Below are 16,107 nucleotides of genomic sequence, written 5' to 3' on the forward strand. Positions count from 1 at the left end.
TATATAAAAACATTGCTTGTTTAATCTTATTTAAAATAATTTTTTCGTATTATCCCTTAATAACCATATGGTTTCATTTCATTATCTCTAAGGTAATAAGGGATGGATTAATGGGATTGGATTCCGAACATGAAGTTTTCTGGCCCCTCTAGATTTGGACCTTTAATTTAAAACATCGTACAGTAACATGTTCGGATTTTAAAGAAATGCAAAAATTATTTATGCAAAATAATTCTAATGCTAATGAGGAAGCCACACATATATAGACATTAGTATGACAAATGGTTTGAGCTTAAGAGACCTTAATAAATAATAATCTACAGACATTTTCCCAAAAAATTGTATTAATAGAATTATTGCAATAATCAGCATTAAACACCTAGAGCATAACATGATTTTCTGCCCACAATTGCCATGTAAGGATAAATGTCATCTGAAGTGCAGCATCATAGTTTGCCCTCTTATCTTATTTGGCTTTAAAAAAATTACATAAATTTATGCAATACTCCCTGACACTAACTCTAAGGGCATGTGTACTCCTTCAATTTTATCACTATGCTACTAGCAATGTAGCAACAAAACAAATAAAAGAAGCCAATAATAAAACACAAATACAAGTAAAGTTGTTTTTTTTTATTGAACATTTGATTTTAATTTTAATTTTCAACTACAGATATAAATCATGTCTCCAAATAATCATAAAAAAAGTTAAGCTCATTGATATAAAGAGTATTAAGAACACACTTATCAGTAAATTACTTTCTGTCAGCTATTTATTTCTCCTCACAAAATAATTTAGATGCATTTTAAAATAAAGTTAATTTTAAGGGAAAAAATATTTATACTTTCAATAGGATAAAATATTTATGCTTGAAAAAGTTGATTCATAAACATTTGATGTGAGCAAAATAAAATCAATTTATATGTTTTACCAACTACTCATAAGTATTAATTCATTTTATTCACGCTCTGCATTTTATATAATTCAATAAAATTTTCAGGTGTCAAAAGTGTATTCTTGAATTAAACAGCAACAAATGTATAAGGGAGGGGATAAGTCAAATCAAAAAATTTTAAATAAATATGATTTTATTTCTTAGATGCTAGAAAATCTCACATTTCAAGAAGAAAAGACTGCAGAAATCAAGCACTGCAGAGCCGTATGTTCTAGGCATTAGAAAAAAGCTGTACATTCACATTACAATTTTCAATGACAGAACAAATGGCTCAAGAAGAATGCAGACTTATTCATTTCAAATATTAATAGTCTACTATTATTAGACATTCATTATTTCTTTAAGAAAATTCCTATTATGTGAATATAGGAAATTATTTCAATGTATTTAATTTTTAGGCTAAATATTGTTTAATTTCAAATCTCGAGAACAAAATACAAGAATCAGTTATACTGATAGCTTTTTTTTAATTGCCAAATGAGTTCTAAATTTCTTAATAAAAAATGACAACAGTAACAGATTAAATCAGTAATAAACTTTATATTGCAAAAATTGAGTATAAGAAAATTATAACCAAGGTATGCAAAAGCATTGTAGGAATAATATAAGATTTTATCTTCATTTCATTAAATCTTTTTTCTCTAACAAACATTACATTACATTTTCTAACTAAATTTTACTTCAAAAAATGTATTAATTAAAAGCAATAATCTTTTACTAAATATATCAAGTTAAAAATTTCTAACTTCCCTATATTACATTTAAAAAAAAATTATTATTATTAAAATTAGCAAAACACACACATACTTCAAGCTGACCATACAGGAAAAGCCTCAACTTATATCATTACAGCATTGTAAACAATCCTGAATAAATTTCTAATGCATTGAATATAATGTAATTGTAAACAACATTCAATGTATAAAATTATAGAATTGAAAAAGATATTTTTTTAAAATCTAACTGAGCTTTCTTTATAATCACAAGCTTTAGATGTACATATTATGTTATTCATTGGTGATGCAGCAATTCATTACTTGCCATGTATTGTCAACATGAGTTGATACTAAAAACGAAAAAGAATCTAAATTTTATTAAATAAAATATTTTTGATAATATATTAATTATAGTGACCACTTTTATAAGCACACTAAGTGTTGCTTATAAAAGTCTTGATCATCAGTCTTGTTGTTAACTTATACTTCACACCCATTCATTTCTCTTTCACTCATATGTAAATACAATCCCTAAATACAATTTAAAAAATGAAGTAACTTTACTTAGAAAATAAAACTATTCACTAATTTTACGGTATAATCAAAAGATATAATTCACAAAATATAAAGAGAAAAAACAAGGCATGCCATTTTTTTAATACATCAAAGGCACATAAATGTCCTATAGCACAACACTTCGGTGTAAACTTATCAACAGATATTTTAACAAAATGAGTATTTACATAAATGTGTCACTAAGAATTTATATCTAATAAGTACTTGTTAACAAAAAAAAAAAAGTACCTCAGTCAAAATATGAATATAACAACACATATAATAATAATAAACAAAACCATGCACACAATCATCAACTTCTAAAATAATCACGAATTTCAACATAAAACCAGATACTTAATTCTACTGATGTGCAATTTTAAAGTAAAAAACTTAATATTAAACTTAGAATTCAGTTTTAACTTTATTGTAAATTTATATTATTGACATCCATTTTTTTAAAAGAATATATGAATATGGAATTTTTGATATGTTATTCTAGAAATTCTAAAGGCATATAAATAGTTTTGTAGAATAAAATACATCAAATTGATTACAGCATTGAAAATTGCATTGTTTTAAATTCTTATGGGGATGCTTAAAAAATATTTTCTATTTTTTATATCAAAGCTGGCCATTGAATAAATATTTACAAAACGATTATCAGAAAAAAAAGGGGCAAATTTTCCTTAAAACAAAAATGCCAAATTCAGTAAAAAAATTAAAAAAAAAAAATCAGCATATAAATGCCTAATATATTATAAAATAATAATATATATCATGTATAAAAAAAAGTGTTATAGCATTTATCACAATGAAATACTAAACATTTTGTAATATAAACTGTATCATCACAACACTTATAATGAATTTTACCTATTTTATTGTTCAAGTAAATAAAAAAAATCAATTAAAATAAATAATTCCAACTAAAATTTTATTAATTAGCAAATTATTGAATTCAGGTTTTTAAATATTAGCAAATTTGTTTAGCTGCCAACTGGTTTCAATGGCTGTTTCTTAAAAAACTTTGAATTTTTTTTTTCATGGATAAAGAAAAAATTATGGATATTTTTCATAGATAATCAGTTTCTTAAATTTTTGAAAAATAAAAGGTTCTAAACATGAAAACAATATAATTTATTAAATATGTTTAATTAAAAACATTTTTAAGACTCATTTATGCACTATTTTTGGAGCAAAATCAGTCTTTGGCCACTATATTAATGATATTCATTGTCATTTTTAAGCATAGTATATTCTCAACTTAAACATAGATTTATTAAAAACCTGAATATGAAAGTTATCAATAATAATTGTAAAATCTATTTTATTATAAGATACATATTAAAAATTAATAACATTGTAGCAAAATGACAGTACTAGAATATTATGTGCCATCTAATTTCGACGCCAGCGCCACATTCAAAAATGAGTCCTCACTATCTAAAATATACCTATTCACAAGAAAATAAGTTTTCATGAATATCCAAATATTCACATTAATATATTAGATATAAACCAATTTCCACTTCTTTTAATAAAAACTAGCAGAATAAACACAGTAAACATTTATTATAAAATAGCACTACTACTACTCTATGAGGGAAGGAAGAATTATTCCTATTATAAAGACTGAGAACTTTAAATAATTTATTATTATTTTAATAATGCTTTTATTTAAGACAAAAAGCCATATGTAAGAAATCAACATAGAATTTATGCATGTTCTTTTATAGTTTAATTTTTTAATCATTAAATCAAAATTATGCATCAATTTAATAAATGCAGAGTGACAATTTTTTTTCTTTAAATATATTTTGAAAAGTTTGATAAAAAATAAATTGAAATTTAGCTACTTTTCTACTTGATGATAAATCTGATACAGCTTTTTCCTATAATACATTTTGGCAACTTCAAAAGTAAGCTCATTTTGAATCAATAACAATAATTCATTGGAGTAAAGACTGAATTACAGTCAAGAGGTATGACAAAATTACTACAAATACTGGAATGTTCTTCTTTACAGAGGAATTTTTCAAGCCAGAATTTTAAATTAGATAAAATAAATTATACAATGGTATTCAAACTAGATGAAAGGTTCATTAAAAATGGAAATTGAATTCATTATGCTTTAAAATTACTTATATATTTTTGCATGGTAGTTAAATTTAGAAAAAAGTCACAGAATTTATAACATGGAAAAAATTTAAATCCATTAAACTCTATATTTTGATTCATTTAATTATTTAGAAAATCAACATAGATAAATTACTCTTAAATACCATAAGATTCTTACAAGAGAAAACAAAAGATATAAAGAATAAAATAATGAAAAGAAAATGCTTAATAAAAATAGTTCCAACACAGCACTAAAAGTAAATGAGAAAAATAGACTGCCTCTGTTTTAAAGTAATAGTGTAAATCATGTTTAGTTACATTTTTAAGTGATTCAAAAGTAACCTAACTTCAAATTTATTTTTCTATATTTACAAAAAAGAGGAAAGGACAAAATTCTTAATTTTTTTTAAAAAATCCTACATTTTTGCTGAAACAAGCCTAATAAGGCTAATTTACAACAATGTGTATGTTATACAGAATAATATATTAATGCATAATAAACATAATGCATTCATAAATTTATTCTACTCTATGAAAAGAAAAAGTGTAAGCAGGAAAAAAATAATTAACATATATTTCTTCAAGTAACAATTACAATAAAAAATAAATAGAGATTATATAACTTTATAAAATAATTTATTTCACAGAAGAAAATGTATTGTTTTTTAGTAAAGGCACTATTTCTTATTTCTAAACTAACTTTATACCCCACAAAATTATCAATAATCATAATCAAATTATAATTTGGGTTTTATGCACTTTTCAAAATCTCATTTTTATGAATCAAGGAAGCATTTTAATTAAACAAAAACTGGTAATTTATAATATACCTAAGAAATAATGAATGTAATCAGAAATAAAACTGAAATCAGTTTTCCCTTTTCCCCTATCTCCCAGGATATTTGTTTCTTATTAGAAATGGCTTATCTCAATGAAAATAGCAATTAATAATATATAATAGCCAGAAACAAAATAATTACAACATACAGGTAAATGAAATTACAAAAAATTCCAAACTCATAAAATTAATTTAATAAATTGAAATTAAACAGAATTTTAAAAAATTAAACCAAAACATAAGACTTTAATCGAGAGTAGACAAAAGTAATATTTAATTTTGTAAACCCTAAAACTATATAAAAGCTTAATAAATAATAACTTCTCATTCTGTAAGAATTTACATTGCCATTTACATAAATTCAAAATTTGAAGCCAGTTTAAAGAAAGAGGAAATTAGGTAAAATGGACAATTGCTGTAGAAAATATATAGTACAGTGACCAATACACTACATTACATATGTACAGAGTTTGACTTTTTGTTGTTGTTGAGTAGAAAACAGTTCAGTACTGATTGATGCCAAAGAGCCTCACCATGTGGAATTGTGGCAGCTTTGGTAGGAGAACAATTATTAGAGAGGAGAAGTTCACTAAAAAATGCATTCTGTCATACTTTGTATAAAAACTTGCAAGGAAAAATCTATAATCAAAGAGAAAGAAACAAAACGAATCTAAATATATTATAAAGATTAAAACATCCATAAACTTAATTCTTTTTACTTGAAAATGAGTTACTTTTCAAAACAATATATATAAAGAAATAAGTTACATAAAGATGTAGATACCTAGCATGGACCAAAAAAATAAATAAATAAAGCAACATGCTGTATTAACAATTTTAAGAAGTTAATCACACTTAATAAAAATTCCCATAACCTTATTTAAGTGTATTTGATAAATAAATTCATAAAATAAATTTTTAAAAACTCATCAATTAAATTTTAGTGATTAGAGCCAACTAAAATATCATTTAGTGAAATATTTATGTTGTTGGTAAATATTCTAAATAAATTATTTTAAAAGCTTATTCTTTTTTTATTGACAATAAAGAACCATTCTGAAAATAATAACTAAATTACTTAAGACTTTTTCTTATCACTTTTCATCTATTTAATAACTTAATTCAAATTTTGAAATTTTTAATTTCTGTAATTTAGTACTGCATCATTAATTTTTTTTTTTTTTTTCCAAATAAAAATGTAGGTCTGCATTGCTCTATTGCAATTGCGATGTAAAATTTACAAAAACGTTTGCTGAGTATTGTAACTTGATTTATTTAGATACTTATGAGGAATTTTATAATAATTATGCTGTTAAATAATTTGTACTCTGGTCTGAAATGACATAGAATTAAGATAAAATATTTTTAGCAGGATTTTTTTTTAAAAAATGCAATTTTATTTAATTTTATGACTTTTTTCTTCTCTGCAAAAATTTTTAAAAAATAATTCCATTTTTTTAATAGAATAAGGATATTTATAGCGATACTTATATTTTATACAAAAATCATATAATATTACAAATTATACATAATTTTTTTTAAAAAATTAATGCTAGACATAATAATCAAGGTATAGAATGGTTACACCCATAAAGCTGATAGAGGGAGTGCAACCCTACTTTAATGTAAGACAAGATAAAATCACGTGACCTTGGGACCGAATTTCTGTTCTCTGTAACCACATTCTCCGCTCCCCATTATATTTCAATGGCAGATTTTTTCTCGCTTTTAACTGTTGGATTTTAAAACTTATTTAAGCCATGGTTAACTATTGCTGTGCAATTGGATGCAAAGAAAAAGCTTCTAAGGATAGTCCTGTATCATTTCACAGGTATGTACAATAAACATATTCTGTTTATATCCCTTTTAAGTCTATTTAAAATTTCGTAACCTCCATCACTTAGTGATTTTAGTGTTATAACTGAATAATATTTCATAGTTTGGTTTAGTTATTGTATTAAATTTATTTAACTTATTATTAAGCTTCATTTAAATTGATGTAACTGCATTATATTTTGTTATTTGTTTTATTTTAATCTCGAATGTGCTGCAAGTGCTTGGCTGTAAGCTTGGTGCGATTTTTTCTCGCCAATACAAATGTTTACATAAACATTATTGACCGATTAATAATTGCGTATTTATTTTATAGCAAATAAAGTTCCTTATTATTTCCAATATGTTGTTTCTTTTTTACCATAAATATTCGAATCATATTATACTGTAAAAGATATTAAATCATCATTGTGAATGAAATCGTGAAACTAAAACGTTTTATTGAAAATGTTATATAGAAAAATTTCACAAATGTGCTAGCAGTAATTGCATGTTTTTATAAATTTTAATTAAGATCTAATAAGAAACTAGTGGATTTTCTAAAGATAAACTATTAAAGAAAGAAATGCTATTTTTACAGATAAAAATTGTGTCTGAATGTTAACTTTATTAATAACTTGCGATATGCACATACCCTAAAATCACCGTTTTCGTAAAAATTTCAAATTTCCTTATTATTTTGTATTAAATCAACACATTTAAGATTCCAAAAATTATTTAATTTTGTTTCTGCAGTAGTTAGAAGCAAAGTTACCGCCAACACTATAAACCAGAAGCGAAATATTTAAAACTATTAACAAGGAGAAGGCACGAGGTTTTAAATTGAGTTCGGAATGAGATTTTGTATAATGATAGTATACATTTAGAATGTTTATTTATGAAAATATTAAGACTTAATAGTCAACTTAAAAACTTTCAAATTAGCTTATATACTAATAATATGTTACCCGAACAAGCAATCGAGTCGTTTAGTAGTTAGGGCACTGACGTAGCATTCAGGATACCTCTGTTTGATTCTGGACTAATGTTTTTTTTCTTTGTTTGTTTTCTTTCAAAATTATTTCAAAATAATTTAACAGTTTTAATTAATATCGTTTTCATTTTTTTGCAAAAATAAATATTATTCAGAATATTTAGAAAAAAAAAAAAACAACCTAGGTCACTTTTATAAAAAGTATTTTCATCTGTATGAGATAATGATAAAAGTATTTGAATATGTAATGTAAAATTAAAAGATGTTTTTAGGTAAAGAAAATAAATAAAATGTTTACTTAAAGAAGAAAAATAATCACTTTTAAATAATGCACAAAAACAAAGTAAAAAACTAAACATAATTTAAATCAACAAACTCGGCTACTGATGTAAAAAAGAAAACATTATTTTCGAAACCAGTTTGCTTAGTTTTCAAAGAATGAATATATATATATATATAAATTATTTAGGAAATGTTAACTGGAAATGAAAACCGACCAGACCCAATGCCGGGAAGCAAAATGTTGTGCGGCAGTTTTAGAGTATGCTAAGATTTGCGATATGGCGCCAAAAAAGGTATTCTAGAGGCCAGATTTCCCCGAAGTCATGCGATTCATGTTAAGTACACTTGTTTAGACTACAAACAAGCGACTAGCTCCCTATATTTATATATCAGCTCTATGGTTACACCAAATTCTAATATGATGTGAATGCATTTCTATTTCAAGGTCTGTTTCCCCCCCTCCTCCATATTTTTAAAAAGAAAAAAATTACTTTTTCTTTGTTTTAAATGATATGCAGATATTTATATCAATATCTTTACAATATAACAAACATAGAAAAAATAGCTGTTTCTACAATAATATAATCATCTACTTAGAATGTAATATAAATTATAATCTAAATACATAAAATTGAATCTCTGCTTGTTTGACCTTCATATGATTCTACACATAAATAAAAAACATTTTATTTAAAAATTTTCTACCATAACTTCAGAATATATCAACACACAAAAATTATTTTTAATGTAATTTAAAAAGCTTTTAATAAAAAAAAAAGAAAATTAAAAAAAAAATAGCTTTTTTGATGGCATTAATTCCATTTTAATACAACTACATATTTAATTTTTCCCAAATTCAATTTATACTGGAAATATTAAATCCATTTTATGGATTAATTACATTTATTTCTTGCATACTTTTGCAAAGATTCAAGTTCAATTCTTTTCTTCAGAAAATTTATTACTTCCTTTCATTTCAAAATTATAAAACCATTTAACACATTGCATGTAGCACAGTCCAAGAACAAACAATGAAAGAGAGAGAATCTACTTTTGCAAAACAGACAACAGTGAAATCACTTCCGTGGCATTAGAATAATTGTTTTTTATTTTATTGTGTTTTGGTAATTTTATCATTTTGAAAATTATATTGAAAATTTTAAAAAATTATGTAACTAGACATTTTTTTTATTTAAAATGTCAAGATCCTTTACATCAATTAAATTTGTCTATTATCAAATTGACTAGCATCTACAAAAACTGAATCAACTAGTCTGCTACACATTTAAATACATGGAAAATCACATCCACACACAAAGTGTGAACCCACATGCACACAGTAGTTTACTGTCTTCTAATATCTATAGAATTTTTATTAATTGACACAATTTTGTCTCGTATTTCAGCACTTTTAATCTTTAATACACCCAGTTGGCATTTCACATATATTTTAAAGACACTTTTTCACATTGAGATTGTGGTGGCATGTGCAATATTTAATTTACTACAAACAGTATTTTATATTTTATTTAATTTTGTGATTTGGACTTTTATTTAATTTCATCAGCAACATATTTTTAGAAAACTGATGCAATTTTGTGTCTTTGTTAATAAGATCACTACTCATTTTATGTAGGAATTGAAAATAAAATAAGATTTAAAATAATCCTTTTGATTTTTTTTTCAAAATACACTGAATAACATTTATTATTTCAGGAAGTAAAAGCAGCAAGCTCATTGTAAAATTCTATTTCGTTGCAAATGTGTCAATTTTTATTGCACCTTCATGCATTTTATTTTAAAAGCTTCAAAGTTATATTTTTCAAAAGGCACCAGTAGATCCTTTTTAATTTTATATGTTGTAACAGACTTTTGACCTCTTTTTTTAATTGTATAGCACCTGGAATTCAAAAAAAAATTCACTTTTTTTTTTATTTTTATTTTTTATTAATCATTACTTTCATATTATCAAGGCTCAAAATTCAAATATTTGATTAAATATTAAAGAACTTTTAGATCTAGAGGCCCTTAAGAAAATATGAATACAAATCAGAAAATATGAACAAAAGCATTTTTTTTTCTTTTAAATAAATATAGGCATAATCAAGAATTTTTTTTTTTTTTTTAAATATATTTAATCTCTCCAGGAATTCTGGCGAGTGTAATTTGCTTCTTCCTGAATGAAAATTATTTACTTGCTTATTATTTATTTTTTTGCACAATTAGAGCTGTTTTTAAAAGAAGAAAGAAAAGAAGTTTCTGTACACAATATAAGTAAACAGTCTGAAAAGGCAATTGTTATAAGAGTTGCAAACTTTTTATTTCAAGATGAGGGCTTGGTGCAGAGGCCTAAATACATGCTTGAAAGCCTCAGAATTTTGTTAATATGTCTAAAGGACAACCTTAACATTTATCATGCAAGTGCACATAATTGGTTGATGCTTGAAAACTTCACAAAATAACCGCTTATCCCCTCCCCCCCCCCAAAAAAAGAAAATTATATTTCATCTATATTAATGAAAGATTTAATATAGAATGCATTCTCCAACATTTAAAAAATTATAAAAACTATCAAATGTTTTTAAAATATGGAAGCTAAAATTCTAAGAAGAAATTTTTAATAAAATATTATTCTTAAAAAATTACCAAGAATTTTCATAAGATTTACAGATACTAAGACGGATAAAGAACAAGTTTTTATTATTCCATAGCATCTCTGGATCTGTTTGAAATGCCATCATATACACTAAACTTCAAAGATTTTATGATAGCTATTCAGAAATTCAGATCCACTTAAATAATGCAGAGAAAAATGACCATGCTTCAGCAGGATTATGACTAATTTAGCTCAATGAACTATCCTTATAGATATAAATAATACAATGAGGAGTGATTACACTATCCTCGTTTCTCAAATTCCAAGAGATATATACGCTGTTCTATTTTTAATGCCTATAATTTCTAATTCACAATGCTTTCACATTAATGATTAATAAAAATGGGCAATCTCTTAAATAAATAAATTGTGAAACTCTACTCTTTAAAGACATTCAATCATGTATATTTTAAAAATGAGATTTCATCAAATGTGCCAGACAAAAGGAGCAAAAATTTAGTTTTTCCAAAACCTGTAATGTAATAAATATTTATTATTAATTAGAGTAGAGGATTTTAAAGTTTCTTAAGGAACTGAAAATAAGAATTGGAAAACTATACAACATAAAAGTATAGATGCTTTTTTCCCCCCTTTCAGATATATAGAACAAATGTGGATAGAATCACACTACAATAACTAATCGTAAAAAAATATATATAATATGCATTATAAAAACTGAGCAATTAGCAAAAAAGCAATGATAATAAAATAAAAAATGTCAAAACACACAAAAAAATAACTTTAAAATCTGTCATTATAAAATAAACTATAACTTACAGGACAATTGGCACAATAGTGAGAAATTTTCTTGTGGCAGTAAATTGTACACCATTGTCAATTTGCTCCCAGTGTGTGAGATAACGGACTTTACCTTGATCTGCTGATTCCCAAGGAGTGCCCTTCACAAAGTGTAAAATCACAAACATAGTCTGGCAAGAGGATAAGTCATTTATAAATATTATAAAATGGTTAAAAAGTTAATAAAAATAAAAATACTTTAAAGATAATTAGTTATCTTAATCTGATCATTATTTGAAAAATGTTGAAGATATTTAATATGAAAAAAAAATGGCACTATTTAAATTTACTGAACAAAACTGTTAAAAAAGTTATTTTATTTAACCACATAAAATCTTCCAAAACTATAATAGTCTAATCATCAACTTCATTTAATAATAGAATGTCAAAACTAAAGCTACTAAAATGAAGGATGAACAGCAAATTATACAAAAGTGTGGCATGAAGGCTGTAACCATCCCTTTTCTATCAAAAGGTTGACTGAGACAGAGGTTAACAGAGAAAGACTAGAAAGGGATGATCTTTGGTTAATGGTCGTAGATTTGTTTTTAAGAAAATAAAAAATGCTATATTTAACCATAAAATAAATGGACGCTAACATTCAAATATAAATATTTGTAAATAATAATCAAGGTTGATGATATCAAGGTTCATCTTGTTGTCAAAATCATCAAATCATGTCAATCATCATCAAAATATAAAATAGTTCTAAGTAAAGAAAAAAAAAGCCTTTAGTAAAAATTGTATCATGGGTTATGGGTGTTTTTTTTAAAGATGTCAAATAAACCTTTTTTTATGGCATCTCTTTAATATCAAAAGACAAAACAAGAAATTTTTAAGCTTAAGTTTTAATATGAAAAAATTTAATACATGCGAGGAAAGAAAAAAGTACAAAAGAAGCCCTTGTATATTTAAAAAAAAAAAATCTAATATGTTTAGTAATAAATATTATCAGTTTAAATACAAAGAGATTAAAAAAACTCACTGCATTATGTACCACATTTGTAAGTGTCCATACCCAAGCAACACTGAGGAATGGAAAGCTCAGCAGAACCAAATGAAGTAGCAGAACAGCAATGAGGTAAGATAACCAAATACCTCTGCTATTTAACCACAGACTATTGGGATTGACTTCACTAGGGGTGCCACCTAACATCATCATGCAATAATTTAGCTGAAAAATATCAAAATAATATTTCATAAATTATTTTCACATAAAATTGGCTACTTAATCTTTCAATCAGTCAATTTGGACTCCTTGTTTGTTTTGATAATCTACATATATTAGCAAGATTCAACCTTCAATACAAGCTCTTTTAGAATGAAAGCAATACAATTTAGGTAAAATGCTACATTCCATCTAAATGTGAAATCTCCTCCCCTCCCCCAACTGAATTCTTGCTATAAAATTCAAGACTTGTATTTATCCTATTGCACCTATCTTAGAGAAAAATCTCAATGCTTCAGTAAAATAATTTCTTTAAGGATGTAATTTAAAAATAGTTTCCATCTCTTCTCTATTTTATAACTACTTAGCGAGGAAATTTTTTTAAAAATCACCTCGATTATCTTTCCACTTTGCAATACTTTAAAATTGGGTAAATTATTAAATTATATCATTATAGTTTACTTTCAAATTCCTCCATTTTAAATGGCAACAACAAGATATATATAGGAATAACAACACATATTTTTTGGGGGGGAGGGGGCAAGAAAAAAATTTATTTCTCTCATATGAAATACAATATTACGAGTGTCTGGTTCATTCATCATTTTAAATGGGCTTAAGATAAAATATAATCTAGGGAAATATTCTTAGATGTAACTGAAATAATTTTAAAAATTGAAGCAGACCAACTTAGAACTCAGATGTTAAAAAAGATTAATCCTTTATAAACATGTAAATAGAATTAGTATTTAACAAAATTGAGTCTGTCTGGGTCAAACAATATTATTCAAATCAGTTTTACAATTTATTTCAAGATGTTTTTACTATAGATGTGGGCTATCACACCCGAAGAGAAACCGACCTGGAGACTACACGTTTGAGAATGGGAAAGGAGTTCCAAAAGTTTTTATTTTTATCTGACTGCACAAGGTATCATGCAAATAAGATGCAAATATAATTAAATTGTTTTTAAAATATAAAAGAAAATGTACTTTGCTACAAGCAATTTTAGAGTTGAAAATGAAATTTAGATCAAAGGTATCTCAGTTGCTTGAACAGTATTTGAAACACTCTGCATAAAGATTCATAAGTATTTATTGTAATGAAATAGAGAAAAAAAATTCAAAAATCCTGTTATATTTTTTAAAAAAAAATAATCACAAGATAAAAAAGAAAATTAACAAAATAAAATCTGGAAACAAATAACATAAACTGAAAAATTATAGGATAATTTTTAACAATAATATACTGCTACAAACAAAATGATTAACAATCCCCAGAAGTTATCATTTTCCTTTGCATTTAATGACATATTGGATGTTTAATGGTACGTTTTGTTGATAAATTTTGATACGTAGATCATGGAAAAATTATTTTAATTAAACATAAAGAGAAAAGTTTTAAAAGAGCAATAAAATGAAAGGAAAAACAAAATAAAACATCAAACTGCTCATTTAAGCAATATTTTTATTTATATATTATCTTTATTTTATTCCAATATTTTAAAAACATGATCTTAATTAATTTTTTAAATTATCCTTTCTAAATGAAGAAAAGCTGTTATAGAATATGTGAAAATAATGGTCAAAATATAGAAGAAAAAAATATATCAGTTTCTTACAACAATTTGCATGAAATAACAATTTTGATTAAAATTTAATAATATAGTTAATTGAATGTGGCATTCAAATACATCCTTCAAGTTACAATGTTCAATCAAATGCAACAGAAAATAAATTGCAATAATCCATATTCTATTTGAATTACAATCATCATATCAATAGTAGTGACTATTTATGAAAATTCCTTGATGTTAAGAAATAATAACTCTAGAAAACTTAATGCATCCTTTCATGATATAATATCACCAAGTGTTAAAGATCATAAACAATTTATGGGATGTCTTTAGAAAATTTATACATAAAAAAATTGGAATGACTGAAAAAATAAATATTTTCTAGAGTGTAACATTTTGGGAATCATTACATTCAAAGTCACACAAAATTAATCTATGTTTGTATCTCATAAAACCAATCTATAAGAAAATAAAACGCAATGCGACTATTTCGTTGAAAATTCTCAAAAAATGGGCGTATTGGTGAAAAAAATTACCTATCTAGACATTATTCAATATCCTTACTAATCTAATTTCCTTACCATTAAAAAAAACAAAATCTATTTTTGCTGAAGTTATAAACAGCAATTCAAATAATTAATTCGAGAAAAATTCATTCTACATTACAAAATCAACTTACAGTAGCACGATCTTTCTAATGAAATAATCTTTTCTTGTTAAGGTAATTCTTCAGTGCAATGACAGGTACAAAGACCATTTAGAATGCAATATGATGTTCAATACCACTTTAATCAAGAATAGGGATGAATTTTATACAATTATATGCAAATATACTTCGGTATTTCATAACTTGACAATCAAACATAAATACATTATTAATTCTATGTTTGGAACAAATAAGGTATCTATTAAAACATTTATTGATTCCAGCAGTCTAATGAAAAATATGCAGATCAACAATACGATATATATATATATTTCGGAAGCCGAATTAACAGTATTAATGCAATGCCTAACGAATGGTTTGTTCACAAAAATCACTAAATATATAAAGTAAAGGTTGAATCACTACGCATGCCCTTCGAAAAATTGGAGGTGGGGAAATAACTTTCCTTCTAAATCCAATATTCTTGAAAAATTAAACGTTATGTTAAGACACAATTCTGTTATATTGGTTTAAGTCCCTCATATTATATTTAAACATGATATCCAATTTTTAAATAAAAGTAAGACGTCATACTGCGCAAGTGCATTGACACAACTTTTACTTTACTTTAATGTTCGCATCATTTCCTGTAATTATTTCATTTCACTTTAAGTGTCGATATTGTAAATAATGAATTTCTTTTAATCATATGTTTAACATCTTCTTAAGTGAGTAAGGAAATACACACACACTTCCATATTACGGCAATAAATAAAATGCGAATTCTTTTAAATTAGTAGCTTCCACAAGAATTTCGTCTAGAATTGTGATTTATTATTTAGAAATTTACATTTAATATCTGCAACATCTTGGGTCGACTTTCAGGAACAGTATATTAAAAATGCTATATAATATTCGCTTTTAGGTTTTATTCTTAAGAAAACAGAATTTTTAAATTCAATAATTATGCTTTTTTAGCTTGAAATTTA

General features: G+C 25.0%; 1 protein-coding gene across 1 annotated transcript; it reads right to left on the minus strand.

The window, feature by feature from the left end:
- Nucleotides 1–687: 687 nt before the first annotated feature.
- Nucleotides 688–15,686, minus strand: LOC129984161 (ORM1-like protein 3). Its single transcript, XM_056093962.1, has 4 exons — nucleotides 15,152–15,686; nucleotides 12,714–12,902; nucleotides 11,708–11,859; nucleotides 688–5,825 (listed from the first exon to the last, which is right to left on the minus strand). Exons 2-4 carry the CDS (start codon nucleotides 12,888–12,890, stop codon nucleotides 5,690–5,692), a joined length of 465 nt encoding a protein of 154 aa, XP_055949937.1. The 5' UTR covers nucleotides 12,891–12,902; nucleotides 15,152–15,686; the 3' UTR covers nucleotides 688–5,689.
- Nucleotides 15,687–16,107: the final 421 nt, after the last annotated feature.

This window comes from Argiope bruennichi, chromosome 9 (assembly GCF_947563725.1).
Source record: "Argiope bruennichi chromosome 9, qqArgBrue1.1, whole genome shotgun sequence".
Lineage (NCBI taxonomy): Eukaryota > Metazoa > Arthropoda > Arachnida > Araneae > Araneidae > Argiope > Argiope bruennichi.

Excerpts from the sequence above, each read along its gene's own strand:
- LOC129984161 (XM_056093962.1), bottom strand. The coding sequence starts at position 12,890 with ATGATGATGTTAGGTGGCACCCCTAGTGAAGTCAATCCCAATAGTCTG. Across the intron at positions 11,860-12,713 it reads CAAATGTGGTACATAATGCA|ACTATGTTTGTGATTTTACA; the intron begins GTGAGTTTTTTT and ends TCCTCTTGCCAG. Across the intron at positions 5,826-11,707 it reads ACTATTGTGCCAATTGTCCT|ATTTTTCCTTGCAAGTTTTT; the intron begins GTAAGTTATAGT and ends CTTTGATTATAG.